The sequence below is a fragment of the Micropterus dolomieu genome, linkage group LG10 (assembly GCF_021292245.1).
Source record: "Micropterus dolomieu isolate WLL.071019.BEF.003 ecotype Adirondacks linkage group LG10, ASM2129224v1, whole genome shotgun sequence".
Lineage (NCBI taxonomy): Eukaryota > Metazoa > Chordata > Actinopteri > Centrarchiformes > Centrarchidae > Micropterus > Micropterus dolomieu.
The window spans coordinates 5,750,846-5,770,247 of record NC_060159.1 but is presented as its reverse complement, the minus strand read 5'-3'; the positions used below and the strand labels follow the sequence as shown (position 1 = coordinate 5,770,247).

The 19,402-nt window shown below is 41.0% G+C and overlaps 1 protein-coding gene across 3 annotated transcripts in view; it reads left to right on the top strand.

The window, feature by feature from the left end:
* The first annotated feature begins 6,411 nt into the window (after positions 1-6,411).
* Positions 6,412-19,402, top strand: part of znf395b (zinc finger protein 395b) — a 16,151-nt gene continuing 3,160 nt past the window's right edge. The window contains exons 1-10 of one of the 3 annotated variants that reach the window (XM_046061307.1): positions 6,413-6,613; positions 9,497-9,669; positions 10,260-10,450; positions 10,537-10,649; positions 12,094-12,287; positions 12,452-12,552; positions 13,229-13,517; positions 17,003-17,098; positions 18,337-18,443; positions 18,678-18,720. In XM_046061307.1, coding sequence (XP_045917263.1) covers positions 9,544-9,669; positions 10,260-10,450; positions 10,537-10,649; positions 12,094-12,287; positions 12,452-12,552; positions 13,229-13,517; positions 17,003-17,098; positions 18,337-18,443; positions 18,678-18,705 — 1,245 coding nt within the window. In that variant the 5' untranslated portion in view covers positions 6,413-6,613; positions 9,497-9,543 and the 3' untranslated portion in view covers positions 18,706-18,720. Of the gene's footprint in view, positions 6,614-9,496; positions 9,670-10,259; positions 10,451-10,536; positions 10,650-12,093; positions 12,288-12,451; positions 12,553-13,228; positions 13,518-17,002; positions 17,099-18,336; positions 18,444-18,677; positions 18,721-19,402 lie in introns of those variants that run through there. The other 2 variants (XM_046061306.1, XM_046061305.1) reach the window with 2 other exon arrangements.

The window sequence follows — 19,402 nt, the reverse complement described above, 5'->3', positions numbered from 1 at the left end:
GACTTGTTTGACTCGACAGGTGGTTTTTGAGGAAGGGCGTTGTCTGTTTGAAGAGGAGGAGGCAGAGAAGTGCAGTCAAATATCACTTTAAGGCTGAGGTAGTTGAGCCAAAGTGGGTGGACCTGGAACAGTAACCAACAGCCTGATGGTGGAGTTTGCACCTTTTACTGCGGTTGTCACACCAAACATACCAGTGACAGTGACACAGAGGGGTGTGGGGTGAAACAAGTCTTATCTTCTGCAATCTGCTTTTGTACATTCCAGGGCTTCTTTTTCACTCAGTTGAATGAAACCAGAATGTAGTGATGGAATCAGCAGATTTTTTGTATATGTAAGGTGGCAGGGCAGAGGGGGGCACACTGGTATATTCAACAGTAGTCTGATTTGTGATTTGAATTGACTGATAAATGCTGGAAACTGATATTTGCTGAAATATATTTGCTTTTTTGAAACTGTAAGTCTAAATCAAGTACCAGTCAAGACAAGACCTGGTCAAATCACAAGTCTCTGCATAGCAAATCTAAGCCTGGTCTCAAGCTCTGTCAAATAAAGTCCCAAATCAAGTCACGTCTATGAATTCTGACTATTAAAATGACAGTCAAGAACACTCTATTAAAACCAGCTGAAAACAGCATAGTATATTTTAAGCCTTTTTGGTAAGAGCTAAAGCTTGACTTGAGCCTGAAATGACTTATAGTTTGCTAATGACCTACCAGAGCCCTTCCCAAACTTCTGCAGTTTAATGAGAAATTCAGCCTGGGCTCAGCTGAGCCAGTCAGGTCTGATCAACTCCTATTATTAAATGGTGCAGTGAAGGAGGACAGGAGAGTGCTGAGAGCAGGATGATGGCCATTATAGACACAAATACTTTTTGAAAGGAGAGCAGGGGACTGTGACCAAAGGGTCTGGTATACCTGTGTGTGCGAGAACCAGGATGATAAAAGCAATAAGGATACAAACTCAGAAAACAGGCAGAGACAAAACAAGTTTTGAAGGCCTTGAACCATAAATCAAAGTACATATGCAAATAGGTCTGAATGCACCTTTGTCCCTGTACACACTGAGTACACACAGATATGGCATACCAGCTTTACCACTTGATAGCCTCTCATTTCTTTTGTTGTCATCCACAGGAGCACTGGCAACGGCTATGACGTGAGCGGCACAACGGTATGAACAGCGTCTCTGTTTCAAGTTCTTTCCCTCCCTCTCTCTATCAGTCTGTCACTGAATGCATCACTCCATTCATGCAACAGCACATTCAGTGTAGCATGTAGTATTTATTGCAGTCCATTAGCCACCAATTAGCAGCAATAAGTGGCTGATTATCAGCAATCATCAGGAGGACAAGAGAGGTTGTGATACTGTAGCTGATATTGGCCTCATTAGATTCAAATCATGCCAACACATGGGACAAATGAAAGTAGATTAAGTCAGTGCAAATGTCTGATCATGTGAAGTTTTGCTATTAGAAAGAATTTTGTCAGGATATTATGAGTGGACCATGACCATTATTTTCTGAATATGATTAATATCAGCTTGAATAACAAGCGTTGGGTATGGAATACAGAATCAGTAATAACAATTTCATATTTTAACTATGCATATCATACTAAAATCCATAATAAAAAAGATAATAATGATGATGATAAACTACCATTAAATATATAAAGGACACAAAATAGCCAATGGTTACATAACAAATGGGTTATACATGTAACATGTATTTGTATAGACCAAATTTCTAGAAAGTCTGTCTATCAAATGCATTAAAATGTTACTTAAATGATGAATTGGTATTGGCAAGTTGGACATTCTCTTATAAGTCTTCCCAAAGTTCAGTGGCTACTGGCTGTAGCTTCATATTGAACATCTATACTATACATACATTATGTCCTTATCATCATTTCTATCACAGACTAATCGAGCAGGAGGAGCCAGTGGGACTGCGGGCACAAAGACAGGAGGAACCACCAGTGAGTTCTTTGCAAACGGAAATAAATTTTCAATCACACATTTGCATTTCACTTACATTTTTCTCTCAATTTCCAGACTCAGGTGCCGTAGCCTACGCAGACTGGAGGGACCACAAAATGCCTCCCAGCACACTAGAAAGAGCTCAAGCCACCAACTAACCAGCCAGTTACACTCCTGAACACTAGTGCCACAACCACATAACAAACACTTCACAGCAGGCGAGAGGCATTACTCAGGACCCCACTTTTCCACACTTGACATTGTTCCACATGGACAGAAAAAGAGAGGAAGGGTAGCAGAGAAGGTTGGCCCTGTCCTCTGCCAGCCTGAACCACTAACCACACCTTATCTTCATGACATCAGGCTTCACTTGTCTGGATAGTGTCTTAAAGAAGTCTCATTTATGGCATCTGAGTTCATCTAAGACTTTTCATGAACTTTCATCTGAATTTCTTTTAACTAGCTGTCTAGTCTGAGTAGTTTTCATTATGTTTTTTTTAAGAGTTTGGATTCTGTATGTTTTCACCATTATTTTCTTTCATAACCTTCACAGGAACTATACTGATCACTCACAAAATACTCACACTCACTGTTCACTCACATTGAATGAACTGCGTTGATTCAATCCTGAGTGAATAGTTTCAAAGTCTTGACAGCAGCAAACCTACCAGCGTCCATCGTAGCTGATTTTACCTTGACAAATATTTGGAGTTGAGGTGTTTATAGTCCTTGAGCTAATATAACTCTAGGGTGGCTGCTAAAATGGTCACATTTCGAATTACCTCTGATTGGTACTGGTGACTGGAGACTTTGTTGTCCAGCTAGTAGCTGATAGGACATCCTGCTCTTTCCAGGATGCAGATGAAGAGAGGCCCAGTAAGGAAATGACTGCTTCCCACTATTAAGTGAACCCTGTATAGAGAGCTGATGAAATTATGTGATTGCCTTGAAGCTCTGTCCTGAGTAGAATGCAAAAGTTTAAAGACCATTACAGTGAAACTTTTAGCTTGTCTACTACAAATTGTGTTTACTCGTTAGTGCGACAGTTTGTACAGTACACTTAGTGGCTTTTTTAGCTGAGAGTTAGATGAGAAGATTGATATCCCATTTGTATCTGTTAAATATGAAGCTAAGAGACAGTTAGCGTAGCTTAGCACAAAGACTTGAAACTGAGGGAAACATCCTAGTTTGGCTCCGTCCAAAGGTAAATAAATCACTTACCAGCACCTCTAATGCTCACTATTTAACATGTAATATTTAACACATACAAAAACTGAAGTGTAAAAATGCCACGTTGTGGTTTTACAGTGGGGTTATGTGCTGTAACTATTTCCTGGCTGGGCCAGTGACTTCCTTAAGATGATGATACACGGGTCAACTTTCTGAGCAATGTTCTGGCAATGTTACTGGTGGCAAGTCAGACTATGTTTTGAACGGGTAGCGGCAGTGCGGGAGTCACTGCTCAAAGCCAGAACAAATGACATATAATGTGTTAATTTGTCAGCTTTAGAGGGGCTGGTATGTTTTTTACCTCTGGACGGGGCCAGGCTAGCTGTGTAAAATCCATCATCTCATCTTACGCTCGACAAGAAAGCAAATATTTGTACTTCCCAAAATGTCAAACTATTCCTTTAATATTTCTTCCAACCACTTTGAAAATACTGCATATGTACGTTTTAATATTATTGGATGTATTATTCCTACCACACCTGGCAGCCACCGGTTTCCACTCCTGTCAGGTAGAGCAGAGCCAGTGAGAAAAATGCATACGGTATATGTGATTTGTAGTGTAAGTGTTGACGCTGATAAGATAAAATTGTGATTAGAGGGTTATTATCAGTGAAGGGATTAGCTTTCTGTTAGAATTAGTTCCCTTTTTGTTTCAGTGTTTCTGTCTGCTGCTGCTGCTGCTGCTGCTGCTGAACAGCCTCTGGTCTGGTCAGCTGGCCCAGATAAAGTATGTTGTAGGATTACCCTTGTTGTAAGCATACACGACATTCTGGTCATTGTGCATCTTTTTTGTCCTGAAAACAAAAACTGCTTAAAAACCCATCCTTCCATCCATTCCTGGTTGTGATGAGATGGGAGTGGCACCTTGTCTTACTGAGCCAAGTGAACCAAAGGTTAAAAAACCTCAAAGCTGGGTGGGGTTGTCATTCTTGTAATGCCAGTTGTCATGCTGTTTGATGCCGTATAAATCTACTGAAATGTCTGAATAAATGACACTCAAGTGAGACAACACTGATGTGAGTGATACTGCTTATCTTACTGCTGTCCAAAACCGGTTTTGACCACATGAACACAAAACGTTCTATTAAACAGACAGTTTGGGTTATTTTACATATCTGTATTTATATTTTTGTCAGATTCTCACTACTTTGAAATTGGTGGGGCAGTGGGGATGGCACGTACATCAGTTCACCAATCAGCTTTCAGCAACATTTTAATCAAAATTTTAGGACAGCCGGTGGTTCATTGGTCACTGTTAATTAATTTAATTAAACCACACCCACACAGTCCTGATAAAGCAGATTACCTGAGTTTTTTAAGTTTTAAACTTGAAATATATAACTGCTATCGTTGTTTTCCGGCCACAACTTTACCTTCAAATACTGAATCGATGTAGTCGTTAATATTTTATTTTAAACACAAAAACAAAGGTTTGAAATCACGTTTCTGGGTCCTTTAAGTCCCTCACACCAGAGGCAATGAAATTTCAAACAACCAAAAATATTTGGGGGCTTAAAATGGGTTTACTGGAAAATACAATACTGTATATCAAATGTCGAATAAAATGCTACCTGTTCACTAGTCAGTATTCTCTTCAGTGGTAGGTGCTCAGACACTTTCCTTTAAAGAAAATTCAGGAGTTCAGTAGTGAACTTTAACAAGAACTTTTAACCAACCCAAGGGATGGAACTGTCAGTCGGTCGACCACTTTGGTCCAGACTGAAACAACTATAGTATAGATTGCTGTGAACTTTTGTACAGACGTTCATGTTCCTTGGAGGATGAATCCGACTGATAATTTTCCTCTGGCAACACTGTGATGTTTTTTTATCGAAATGCTTCAACAAATACTGAATGGATTGTCATGAAATTTGGTACAGCCATTCATGTTCTCTTCAGAATGAATTGTAATCAATTGTAATCATCTAGCACACCATCAGGTCAAAATGTGTCCAAGACTTTGGTTTCATCAGGAACAGTCTTTAATGTTTATCAGCAAATGTTACCATGCCAACACATTAAGATGGTGGACATCTAAATATTTTACCTGCCAAGCATAAGTATGTTGGCCATGTAATTTTGTAGTGTGGCTACAGACTCTTGGGCTTGTTTAAGAGAAGGAGCCATTCTTTCAAATGGAAGATATCTCATTTTGTAAGGACCTAATATTGGACATCAGCCAATTTCCAGGCCTCTGCCATAGGCAACACTACCTAATCTAAACTGACTTCAACGACATTTGTCTGCTGACCACTGCCCTTAAAATCATTAATATTTTTTGTAATTATACAATAGCACTTTAATGCCTTGTTAGAATCCACTGTAGTCTTGTTTCTGTATGTTCACTGGGTAAATCCTGCTTAGTAAATTCTTCATATCCATCTCTATCGCTCTAACCAGTTAAGGCAGTTGCCAGACGGCCTGCAGCTAGAGCATCATGAAAAAGGAAGAGAATGAATTCTGTCTGGTTTAGGAATCAGATTGGGACTAGGATTGGGTTACTGCCTCTCCCTCTCTCTCTCTCTCTCCCCCCGCTCTCTGACTGTGTCTGTGCTCAGACCCTAAAATCCCTGCTGACTGGATGTCTAGTGGAGAGGGTGCAGACAGCCGACACTAATCCGGTCTCAAACACACACGCGCGCGCGCGCACACAGGCACGGGCTCTGCAACACACATACATGGTGGAAACACGTGCAAGTTGTGTTTGATCTCTATGCAGGCAATGCTTCATGCCTAATGTTGGGGTTGTGGGGTGTCAGCAGTTTCATTAGTTTTGAGTTAAAACTGTTAATGGTGCTTGAAGAGGTCCCATCCCTTGAATTAAATTGACAGTTCTTTCTCTGTATCAGATCAATAGCAGTTCTACAGTGTATAGTGATGTCTGACTGACCTGGTAGGTTGTGGTATATCCATTTCGGTATTATACTTAAATTGGATATTTGCAGTGATATATGCAGCATCCTAATAAAATGCGAAATACTGTGGCAAATCCCATTCGGTGTATTTTATTTATTTATTTATCAAGACAGAATCAAAAGCATCAACACCATTTCTAAAGGTCATGTGACTGAGAAACATCAGATGAACAAACGTACAGATTTGCATGTGCTTGAGACAGACAGACAGAGAGACAGACAGGCACTGAGTGAGGATGCTGCCGCTGATGCTCTGGTAACCCCTCACCTAGATCATCCTTTTGTGCACGGCGCTCTGCAGGTTGATATCTCTGCGCTCTGTCCGCCTGCATTGGTCCACCAAAGCAGACACACGTAGGCGCGTATCCGACCGACCAACCCCCTCTTCCCCCGGCAGACTGAGCCGGCTAGCGGCGGGACGGCCAGGCAGCGACGACAGGCTGCTGCAGTTTTCCAACGGGACGGACAGAACAGAGGTTTCCACCGAACGAGTAAGTACGAGAACATTTTTGGTTTTTTGAATAGGATATGGGTTTTGTTTGTGGTAGCAGCGAGCACAGTAATAATATTGTTTTCCTTCATCGGTGTGAGCTGGGGGAGGGAGGGGGTGTTTCTCCTGATCTCAATCTGCGTTGCCGGGTGGAGATCGGGGATATACTAGTTGAAGGATGATAAACTAGTCAGTTATGATCCTTAAACACATCCTAACCACCACTATAAACACTGTTAACGTTATATTTGTTTGGAAAAGTGTTACCTGCTTCCTGAAGCGCCATCATTCTATGCAACTTGCATCAAATCTGCAGTAGCCTACTTACAAGGAGGGCTTTTACTGCCGTAGGCTATATTAAATGTGTGTAAGTGGTGTTGTGTGTCCACTCCATGCATGAGTTTAATTGCATTTGCCTCGATTACATCTGTGAAGCGATGACGTTATTTGTTTGTTAATTTTAGCAACACGGTTTACACATAGACGCTTTCATCCGCATGTTAATCGCCGCATGGTGTGTCATATATGTTGAGTTTGGAGTTTTTGTTGTGCGTTTGTTTTGCTCTTCGTTCAAAAATAAAAAGTTATTTTCAACTGTAGACCTATTCCCTGTCCAGCTCAGTCCCCCCGGCGAAACTCGTGTCTGAACACGTTGTCAGAAAGGGGGTGTGTAACCGAAAATCAGAGCCCAGCCAATGAGCGGCGGCCCCCCGCCCACACTGTAGCGCTTGTTTACTACTGAAGCGCGACGCTGATTGGTGGAAAGGTGGGGGAATCGGGCTTAAGGCTGCGTTCGGGTGCACAGAAAATAATGGGAGAGTTGAGCTTATTTGTTGAAAGTGGTAAACAACTTGAGAACGTGGCGCTTGATACCCACTTTGAAAAGCAGAAATAATGGTACATTCCTGTTATCATCGGTAATTTTTGAAACTATTCACTTGATGACATAGCCACATTGTCTTTATTATGAAACAGTAGGATATAAGGACTATTTGCAGCTGTGTTTATGGTCTGACTTTTTGACCGTTTATGAATTTGTAATAATATAATACCAAATTCTAAAAAGTTGGCGGATACAAACATAAAAGTCATCATCATTGTAACCACAATAAACATGTTATTGTTGTTGTTGTTGTTGTTGTTGTTTGGAACTGCAACTAACAATTATGCTCTTTTAAATATTTTTTTTAAATAAAATTAAAAAAACTAACAATTATTTTCATTATCAATTAATCTGTCGATGGTCAGCCTAAATTGCCTTACGACTTTAAACTTCGATCATGCACGGTGAATGCTGCAAAGTCACTGCTATGAGCGATTGGATCATTTCATCAACATTATTGTCACGTGCCGTGAATGCAACATTGCCCCCATTTTCAATCTATGGGCGATGGGCCACAGTCATAGGCCAGAGTGGAAGCACCCATCAGAGCACGTCTTCGGAACACGTAGTCAGTCACGTACGCACGACCACGAGCAGCGAAACTACAGCGAGATTAATGTTCATCCCATAGACTGTACAAAAAGGCTCAGCCAGTAGCTAAATCATAAAAGAAGTCTGTGTTCTCTACATATTCTTGCAATGATTTTCAGATCCAAGGTGGTGTTTTTGCTCTGCACTGTCAGGTAGAAATGCCAGATGGGAAGTGTTTACCAACACTTACTTGTCGCAAATGCTGCTTTTTGTTAAGATCAAAGAAAGCACTACCGGCTATCTGCTATTTGATGCCATGGTTCATTCTGAGCATATTTGTCCAAGTTGAGAATAACCTTTAACCTTAGTTTCTTCATGATTTTAAGAAGGAATCAGTTCAAACATTACAACAAAAGTTACTTAAAGACATTTATGGGGAATACAATATATTTTTTCATATAAAAGTGATTTTAACATGCAGTTTAAAGGGCCCACACATTGAGGAGGCATAGAGGTTTTAATGAAAGATACTATTGAGTTGCATTTTGGGAAATGTAGGATCCAGTGTTTTTAAAGCCAGACCATAGACTGTATATAAAGAAATGGATGTCGTCATCGTGACGTGATGCCGTTTTGAACCTTCGAGTCTGGCTGATAGGGCGCCGCCATGTTGAGTTTTTGCACCCAGCGACACCGAACGTGACCATATTTAGACGAGCTGGTTGAGCTGTTTGCAGAGCTAGCTTGCTTGCTTAGCTAGGTGCATCTGTTATTCACCTAAACTGTCATTTTAACAAGGCTGATAACTTTGTCTAGAGAACAACAGTCTTAAAACTAAATGTACTCACCAGAGAAAGTGAACAGCCGACTCCTAATAAGCTTTTTCAGCGGTGCTGGTTAAATGTACACAGTGCCGAGGGTACCAGTGGCCTCTAACCTGATTGACAGGTCGCCATGGTAATGACTTGTCAATCATAGATAATCCCACCCTGAAACATACTCTGCTTTGTGGTCTATTTTATTTCCTCATTAGGAAAGTGTTTGCTGAGGTAATTATTCAAGTGAGAAGTAGGCTAATTTTACTATCATTTCTAATGGAGCCGAACTTTTTCTTTGCAACCAGAAGAGTCGCCGCTGCTGGCCGTTCAATAGAATGCAGGTTTCAGGGACTTCCGCGTTTGCATCAGATTGCTGACCGGAAGCTTCCCGTCTGAGGCAGACCCTCACAAGAGATTGGCTGAAATTAGGATATCTCAACATCTGCTGCTTTGATTTGGATCATTCTTTTTTTCTTCTTCTTTTTTAATCTCTCTCTTGTGAGTTCCCTATCTTTATGGAAGTGCAGTACTAAATTGATGAAGTACCAGACATAATAAGCAGTTTTAGGAACATTGTAGAAACATTTGAAAATGCGGTAATATATTTTGACTGGTTAAAATCTCATGTTGTCCCCTGGTGTCTTGTCTTCAGGGAGGTGTGACACTGTACTGAGTCCCCTCATTGTGTGCAGGAGCACCATGGCAGCTATGGGACCCGAGGACAGGGCTGGAACAGGCGGGACAGCAGTCTGCTCTTTGGGACTACAGGCCTGTGTCTCTACAACGACGCACAGCAGCAAAGGGCCTGACATGCAGCCCTCTCTGGTGAGTAGAGGTTTAGGGACGAGACTCGTTGTGAATGTGTTATTGTCCATATACTGTATTTTGTATGTACTCTATTTTGGGTCAACACCATGTCACCGGTCACCAGGAAGCAATATGTTGTTTTTAACTTCTCCGGTTCAGGCTTGCACGGCATTATGGGTGCATTTCGATGATCAGATGAACTTTACAGTAAACATAAGGCCACACCACCAAAGTTTTAAACCTTACTGAGAAAACGAAGAGCTTAACGATGTGATGTACTGCCTGGTCAGAGGCTGGCACCCACATCCTTTTTATTCTGTTTAACTGGCAGATTGTGCCGCCTGCAGGCAGGATGCCACAGATGGACAGGAAATATTCTCTTGCTTTATTCATGGTGACAGCGAACCTCAGTTTCATGGTATCAAAGACTCATGTTGACAGCTTTAACACAAATAAGGCCTAAACTGAGTATGGGTTCATTTCTGCTTATTTACTGACTGGAAGTGTAGTGTTTCAAGTGAACTAGAGCGAGACACAAAGATCATAACTGTTAGCTAGAAATGCATATTTCAGCTAAGAGGTCATTATGTCCTTACTTCTGTCCAAAGGTGTCTACACAGAGCTGTGTCCAGGTTCAAAAAGCATTTATGGAGAGTGGGCATCACAAGAACAAGACATCAGTTCACCTGCCACAGAGGCAGGCTGAGAGAGGCTGGAGCAACCCAACTGCTCCCTTGCAAACTATGGGACCCACAATGCACTTCAGCAACGTTTCAGCTACCAGAGAGGCGCCATACAGGTGAGAGATAGATGTCAGTATATGAGTGTGCGAGGGTGGACTTTATCCCACCAGAGTCTAAGGTTGTTTCTTTATGTTATCTCCAGTTTCCGCAGTCCAGAGTCAGTGGAGATGGATGAGATCATGGCAGCCATGGTTCTGACCAGTTTGTCCTGCAGCCCTGTGGTCCAGAGCCCTCCACAAACGGATCCTGCGCCAGGTCTGTCTCACCTCACCAGAGTCCATGCTGTTTCAGTAACACTTTCTAATAAGGCATTCTTTAAAACAGACTTTAGAGTTTTAACTGGTGGCTTTAAACAATTTCTAAAGGTAGGTAACACATTTACTAATGCGTTATAGATCATTTACAAGCCGTTATTAAAAACACATTTTGGGTTGCCAGGTTGTGAAAAATCTAATTGCCAGGTGGTTATCCTTTCTATATGATCATAATGATTAAATCATAAATGTTGGTAATTCATTCAATAATAAATGCTCCTGTGTTTGTCACTTTCTAATGAACTAGCGGGTCTGCAGTTATAAAGGTTAATAATTGTTAAACGATCTAACCCCAAAGTCCTTCTTATAACTTCTTATATTATAAGAATCATTGTTATATTCTTGTAACTGATCTGTAATATTGACACTAGTGACAACTTTTAAAGGAGCTTTGCAGCAGTATACTGCTAGCTTTGCAAAAAACAGAGGTAGTCTCATCAGCTGTTTTAACAAAGCATGATTTGTAGACAAATGTTAAAGTAACAAAAGTAACTACATGTAATAATATCCAAAAGGTATTAAATTAAATAATATTATAGTGATATAGTCTACTGGATGCTGTGAAAACCTGAGCCAAAGTAAACTTTCATGCCACTTTCATGCAAAACCAAAATATGTCTTAGAAAAATCACAGTGGAGTCAATTGTCTGCTAAAGTAATGAAATATTTGTAACTGCAGTGGTTGTGTCAACTCTTTTTGCAAAATATATATCACACAGATGTAGCCGTAATCTTAGATGTGGATCTCTCTGCTGTTTTAAAGCAATACTTTATAACTTTAGCCGAAGAATGCCACTTTTAGCGTTTGTAATATAATGTTATATGCTAAAAAGTTGTGTGATAGTAGCACAAGGAAAAAAGAGTGTTAAAGCCAGCGAACCTGCTCACCGAGTAATATATTGTTCGCTAACATTAGCTAGATTTAACTAGCATTAGCCACCACATTCTACTGGTCATGCCAGACCAAGTGAGGCTGCAGCAGCAAAAACCCTGAGTGGACTGAATTGAGCAAGGTTGTGTTTTGGCAATGTGAAAAATAAAATATCAATATTAACAGAGAGAAGAGCAAAGAGGTAGCAAAGAGAGACAGAAATGATGGTTAAACTGTCAGAAAAGAGACACACATAACATCAGAGAACAGCAGGTGTCACATACTGCTGCCAAAGCAGTATGTGACACCGGCTGTTTTCTGTAGAATGGGCAGAGAGGTATATTTTCACAGTGAATTATCACCAACTAGTTGACAGCTAGGACAAACAAACCACGAGGGCATGTTAACAATATTTACATCTTTCCAGTATTGAGAGAAAACGTGTCACTCAGAATGGTAAAAAGGAGCAGAGGTCTTTTTTTAAAAGCAAGTTTGGAATCTTTCTGTTTTCCAGCCGGGTCATCATCGCCAGCTGACATGGAGTGTGGTGGTGGCGAGCTCTCTGACAGCGGCAGCAGCGGCTACTGGAGCTGGGACCACGGCAATGTGAGTCCCGCCCCCTCGCCGTCCGTCACTGAGATGGACAGCAGTCCTGATGAAGGCCTACATATGGAACAGGGGGAGGAGCTTCATGCCAAAAAGCCAAAGGTATGTAGCTGTATATGTTCCCTTAAAAGTTTAGTCCATATAGTGGATATTGTTCAATAATCAGGAAAATGATGTTATTAAAGACAGTGTCTTTCTGTGTTTCTCTTTATTTCCTGTCGCACGCTCTCCTGTACTTTATCTGTGCTGTGTTCTCTCTCTCACAGAGCTCTTTCAGAGGTGTGTATAAATGTCTGTGGCCCAGTTGCGGCAAGGTGCTCACGTCTTCGGTCGGAATAAAACGACATATCCGTGTGCTGCATCTGGGGTGAGTTGGAATACTTGTGATTTGTACAATCATTTGCATGCTTATTAGGGATGGACACTGCTGGGAGTTTTTCAATACTGGTGCTGATACAATACCTGAGTTTAAAAAAATGACTTTGTTTGCTAACATACAAAAATGAATGTGGTGGGGAGGGTGCTGCACTTTATGTTACACTTCAAAAAATAAATGTCCTGCCCAGGGTCATTTATAGGTTTTGACAGTTTGATACTACAGACACATTTCAGTCTCTCCCAAGAAAGTCTTGAGACTTCAGATCTTTAACAATTGCTTGTATGCGGTGATAGAATATTTAGGAAATATCAAGGTGAATATTAGGGAATTTATGAGTTGGGCTTTCTAGGTTTTCAGCTTTGCAGCCACTCTAGTCTACTGTCCCACTGTAGTCTGACAGTAGACAGACTGACTGTAGCCCTTTAGAACTTTTCTTAGCTGCAAAACAACATTAAAAAAACAAGAGGGAATAAAATTTTCAGGTTGTGGAAGAGCTCTGACTTAGTTATGGGAAGTGATGAAACATTTTTGAGATTTTATATCTGGGCCACAGTGGGTGTTGCATTCAGCAACGGTCCAAACAAACAACTCACTCTTTTTAATCTGTGTGCCCTCCGGTCTGTCCCTCCATCTGGACATTCACACACTCCTACCACACATAAAGCAGTGGGTCAGATCAGTCCCAGAGAGAAGAGGACTTCTACTACACCAGGATCTCCTGTGAGACCGTGGACGCCAGCTCCACTCCAGCTCCTCCCCAGCAGGTTCTGGGACAGGTCTCTCATCTCAGCTGGGCCTCCTGCGGTTCTCCTCCGGCCTCGGGGCTCCAGATCCCCCCAGCCCACAGGCCCAGGTCCAACTCCAGCTCCGGGCCTGGCCCGAGCAGGCCCAGTCCGCTCAGCCAGTCGGCCCCTAGCAGCTTCTGGCAGATCCACTCGGAGCATCTCTATCAGGTGGGTGCAGCAGTCTTGCTCTCCATCTGGGAGGAGCTTTGGCCTGCTGACTGTGATGGTTATCATGTACTAGCAGGAAAAGTGTGCCACAGGATTACAAAATATTGTAATATTATACAGTAACATCTTAAAATGTGTCAGCACTGAGTTGCACCAGCAATGTGCAAGTTCTCTCCTAAATTAGGGTGTGAAGTCGACACTAGAGACTTAGCAACTAAAATTAGTAGCACCATGGTTACTTGGGGCAGAACCTTTGGACGTAAAGTCATAACTATGGCAAGAGGCCAATCATCATGTTTACCCTGCACATTAGATTTCTAGCTGGCATGAGCCACTTGGCATCGTAGCACATTTTAGTTTATTATATTGAAATATCCTAAAATAATTTAATTAATCCCAATTTGAATCAAATTTTTTTTAATGCTTTGTTATTGTCTAAAGGCTGAAATGTATTCTATGAAGACACTCAGTCCATCTAATATCAGAGATTTTTAGGCCATATTGAGTTTAGCTACAAAATACCTATTTTTATACCTATTTTAGTATTGGCAATTAAGATCCCTAATTTCACTAAGTAATTGTTTACTTCCCAGCATTTGAGTTTTTCTCTGAAGCAGGCAGCGTTTTGGAGGTGGAAATAGTTTGAGCGCAATGAAAGGAGACAGCATGGCCCTTGTTAGCATGAATTATTAAATTTCGGGCGTAGGTTTGCGTGAATACAGGAATTTGCCTTCCAAACATCAAAGTTTCCTATCGCCCAAATTCAACCATCTCTCCCATGCAACCAGGCTGTCATGAAAACAGAAACTAATGTATCTAGATTACTTTGTTTACTAAATATCGCAATGTTCATTTTACTGGAGTTTCTGTGCAGGGGTTTCATGTTCCATGGTTGTTGTTTTGTTTCAGAGGTCCTCCTTACCCCTCTAATGAGCCAATGAGCTACAACTTTGTTTATGCATCACAAAGCAGCACATTTCACTAGTGACCTGCATTTACCCTGTACCACTGCGCCTGTAAATGGATGCTTTGTGACAGTGAGAGTAAACTGTCGGCTTGCTCGCTCCCCTAAGGAGACTAGACTCTCGCCAGCCTGTAAAGGCAGAAAAACACTACATGAATTCTTCTGGTGTAGTTGTACAGCATCTACAGCACATCAGAATTACAAACTTTAAAAATAAGCATGACAACTATTTATTTGCATTCTCCACATGATACCGATGTACCACATTTCTTTTTCATTTCCTCATGGATGCAGACACCTAGTGGGGTACTGTCTAAGCAAGAGTGTGGGTTGAATTGTGGGTCAGTACTGCTGGTGGAGCAGTGTTGCTGTGTGTGTGTGTGTGTGTGTGTCATGGCTGCTGGCGGTTTGAAATGCCTGACCACATCGCTGAACTCACACTGGCAGGGTTTTTTTTCTGATCAAGGCACACTCATTGTGGCTCCAGGGTTAACACAGTGGAAACTTGGCGTCATGGTGTTTAATTTTGTGGATATTAGTGTGATAGAGTGGTAGGAATACAGGTGCATATGCTTTGTTCAGAGAGTTCAGGGTTACACAGGGAGGAGAAATAGGACAGAGGAAATGAGAACAACCTCACAGGAAAGGGTAATTTAATGTGTGGTATATTGGATGTTGCCTGTCAAAAGTCATTAATTGATTAGTTATTATTATTAATATTTGGGAATTCAGCTGATGCAAGGAGGACAAAATCTGTGTTTCAAGTTGAAGAATTGTTGTGTTGGAGTCGTCTTTCTGGAGCAAATGTAAGTTGGCTAGTATGAGAATTATATCTTCCCATCTCTTGGTGCTGGATATAATTGGGGTAGCTATTAAGTTAACACTATTTCAAGGTGGGTTTACTGTCCATTATATTGGTAGCTTAGTAAAGAAAGGTGGTGTACATTTTTCTCTTCAAAATATCACTATGTAGTGTCACCATTTATCATATAGGCTTATGCTGAACAGAAAACGAGGTGAGATCCTTAAAGCTGCTTTACTGGCAATGATATTTTATCAACAGATCAAATGACTATTGTATGTTTAATGTGAAAGCTGTCACTCATAGTGACCTACAGATAATTATCACCCAAATCTGCATTTACCTCTCGGGTCTACAGAGCGTTTAAGTGTTTTGCAGCTCATTGCTTTGGTATTACAGCACGCAATATTACTCTTTTGGTTAATTCTCAAAAACCTTTCTAAAAAACATTGTAAAGAAAATATATACAGGTGAAACTCGAAAAATTTGCGCAAAGGTTCATTTATTTCAGTAATTCAACTTAAAAGGTGAAACTAATATATAGACTCATTACATGCAAAGTGAGATATTTCAAGCCTTTATTTGATATAATTTCGATGATTATTGCGTACAGCTTATGAAAAAATTCAAAATCTGAATATTAAATGAAATCAATAAAAAAAAGGATTTTAAATACAGAAATGTCAGCCCTCTGAAAAGTATAATTATGCATATGTACTCAGTACTTGGTTTGGGCCCTTTTTGCATGAATTACTGCCTCTATGCGGCGTGGCATGGATGCTATCAGCCTGTGGCACTGCTGAGGTGTTATGGAAGACCAGGATGCTTCAATAGCGGCCTTCAGCTCTTCTGCATTAACACTGTCAATCAGAATCAGCTTTATTTGCCAGGTATATGTACTCATACGAGGAATTTGACTCTGGATGTGTAACCTTACAGTGCTTGTCCTGCACCAAACAACAGACAGACAAAGTGGAGTCATCCCTATGTTCCCAGGGTCATATGAACATGTGTGTCTCTTAATATCAATAACATTGTAAGAGATTGGTAAAAATCCATTCAGCTACTGTGGCAATATCAATGTCTAAAGTCAAGCAAAGACCTTCCACGCAAATTTGAGGGCTTCACAAGGAGGGTTACATCAGTAAGCTGTGTAAGCTATAGGTGGGTGATTTCAACATATTGACAGAGGGAAACATACATTGCTGAGAAAGTAAACCGTTTGAAAGGTCTCCTCATTGTGTCATATCAAGAGAATATTGAGCTGGGGAACATAGGGCCCTGAGAGCATCAGAATCCCAACATAGATATGTCTTAACAAAGTTAGCAGCTAGCTTATGAAAATAGCAAAGCATTTAGCAGGTAAATAGTCAGATATATTTCTCAAGAGTTGGTGGAGACAGAGCTAAATGGAGAGTGAGTATTGGACTTAAATTGGCCAGAAACATGACAGCAAATGAATGCTAATGTTGCTCTGTGTCTGGTGGTTGCGTAAATTAGCCTTATCTGTTAGCTAACATGTTGGCCCTATCCACTTGATGATAATAGCCTGCTTCTGTCAAAATCAGTTCAAGCAGGTTTAAATGTTTTCAGTCCAGCACCAAAAATGAAACTTTCTTCTCTCTTACGCCTCTCTTTCTTCGTTTCATATGAAAGTCAGATTAAGGTCCTACAGATATGATGAATCATGTGTTGTCTCGTCTCTCCTGCTCCGTCTAGGCTTGTAGCCCCGTCCAGGTATCTGTGGCTTCCAGAAGCCCCGGCTGTCAGGGTTGGACCCCCTCCGCCTCCGTCTCCGGCCACAGTAGCACTCCGGTGGGTCTTCTGTCCCTTTACCTGCCTGAGCCCATCTGTCATTTAGTCTCTCTCATATTTTAACCTTAGAACCTGCTAAGGGAAAGGGCATGACTCAACTCTATCAAATACTTTTCATTCATAAAATTTTTGTTCTATGATGTTTTTGCCACTATTTATCTGTTTTCTGTGTAACATTCACCTCTACAATATCACAGTGGCAGCCAGGCCCGGCTCTAGGCCAACTCTGAACTCTATTTTATTAGGAGTTCCTCCTTACTTTGAGCTGAGAACTATGAAAACAAACTCTCTCTCTATATATAACTATATATTATATAACTATATAAAACTCTCAACATGACAACCCTTTCACATTGTACTACAACAAAGTGTCAGGAACAGTCCTGCAAACTATAAAGTGGGCACAATCCTGGCATGACAATACACAAAACACATTTCTAGTGAACATGCCTGAATTCAATAGATAAGGCACATGCCTTAAATCAGGGGTCTCAGCAACTTCCTCAAGGCACAAAGTCTCTCTAAACTGTCAATGATACAACTCTTGGCGACAGGCATGTTGGCAGAAAAACAGTACAACCCAGCCAGCACTCAACAGCAGTCATGAAATTCAACAAAATGCCATTTCAATAGGTTGATGCAGGGGGGCTTGTCAGATATTTATTTAGCATACATGCATGACGCCTGCTGTTTGTTCACGGCAATGCCTGTCGACCTGTTGGCAGAATGCAGCATCAGAGCAGGTGAAACCTTTAATCCCTTCATTCATGCATAATGTCAGGGGTAATTCTGTAATACTGCTGCTTTTAAATAACCTGACTGTTTTATCCTCGTGATTATTCTGGTGAAATAGAGTCCCACTGAGAGGGTCAAACTCTCTCTATCTCTCTGTTATCAGTGATAGTGGTCCTGGGTGCGAGCCATTACATTGGCAGTCTATTCAAACACATGCACGCATGCATCTCTTTGGGTGAGGCAGTCACAGATTCCAGCGCTAGGGCTGTCTCCAACAGAGATGTTGATTGGCTTGATATTATCCATAGAGGAGGGCCAACCACGCAATTGCATATTCAGCATACAAGGCGGGCCAGTGCTGGTGGCAGCAGAGATATAAGATGCTCAATATCCTACAGATGAGTCAAGTCAGGTTTTATTGTCATCTATGTCGGGATGAAATGACCACCTTTTCTTTTTCATGATTTATTCATCATTCATATTTGCTTAATTTGTTTTTTCAGATGATAAAACCCCGCTGCCGGTCTGTCAGTGTCGGGGAACAGTGGCTCCAACAGAATAGGCTGCAGCCTATAAGTGCGTCACCATCCCGCACTCACTGCTCCTTCAGGTGAGGCATCACCTACCTGAGTTTGCGCCTGTTAAAAGTTGACATTTAACACGTTTTACTTGTTGTTAAAAATTTAAATACAACAAATAGTCTAGTCTAGCCATGCTAGCTTTGTAATGTTGAGGTAATGTATATGTCTCATGGTAGCTTAGCATGTTAGAATGTTAACATTTGGTAGTTAGCAGTAAACAGAAAATAAAGCTGCGGCTGAATGGAATGTCATTAATTTTGCAGGTATTTGGTCATAAACCGAAGTATTTGATGGCTCGAGGTGAAAAGTTAAGGGATCACCAAAGTTATTATATTATTATTATATGTCGTGTCCTATAATCACTACAAAAAAGTCAGTTCTTTCTTTCTTCCTCTGATGATAACCCAAAATTTCCAACATTAGTTTAGTTTTTGCTGATTTACTCTGTACTGGTAATGGTTACAGTTTTAACACCCTTGTCCCTCTAATACATATACTGTATGTTTGCTTCATTTTTGCCAAACCTTTCAGAATCATTCGCACAAAATGGAAGATAACTCAGGAGATCTTTCCAATTTAGTTGTTGGTGTAAATTCATCACTGTTAAAAGCTGCATCATAGCATTGACAGTTGTAATGGGATTTCTTTCAAAGAGGTTGTATTATTCTCATTTTCAGGTTCAAAATCCTATTTAGAGGTTGTACCAGAACAGCTTTACATGGTTTAATTTTCAAAAATACCATATTTTCTTTCATACTGCACATTGCTGCAGCTCCTCTTTTCACCCTGTGTTGAAGGCTTCGTTTTAGCTATGGAGTGATACATTTGTCTCTAAATGTTTGTTGGGAGTTGCACATGCGCAGTTCCTAGGGACTATTAGCCAATCAGAAGCAGAGAGGGTCAGCGAAAAGCCGGTAAAAACAAAGCTTCGATTCAGCTGTAGGCTACATGTTGCCGACCAGCTTGGCAACATGGACTGGAGCAAGAG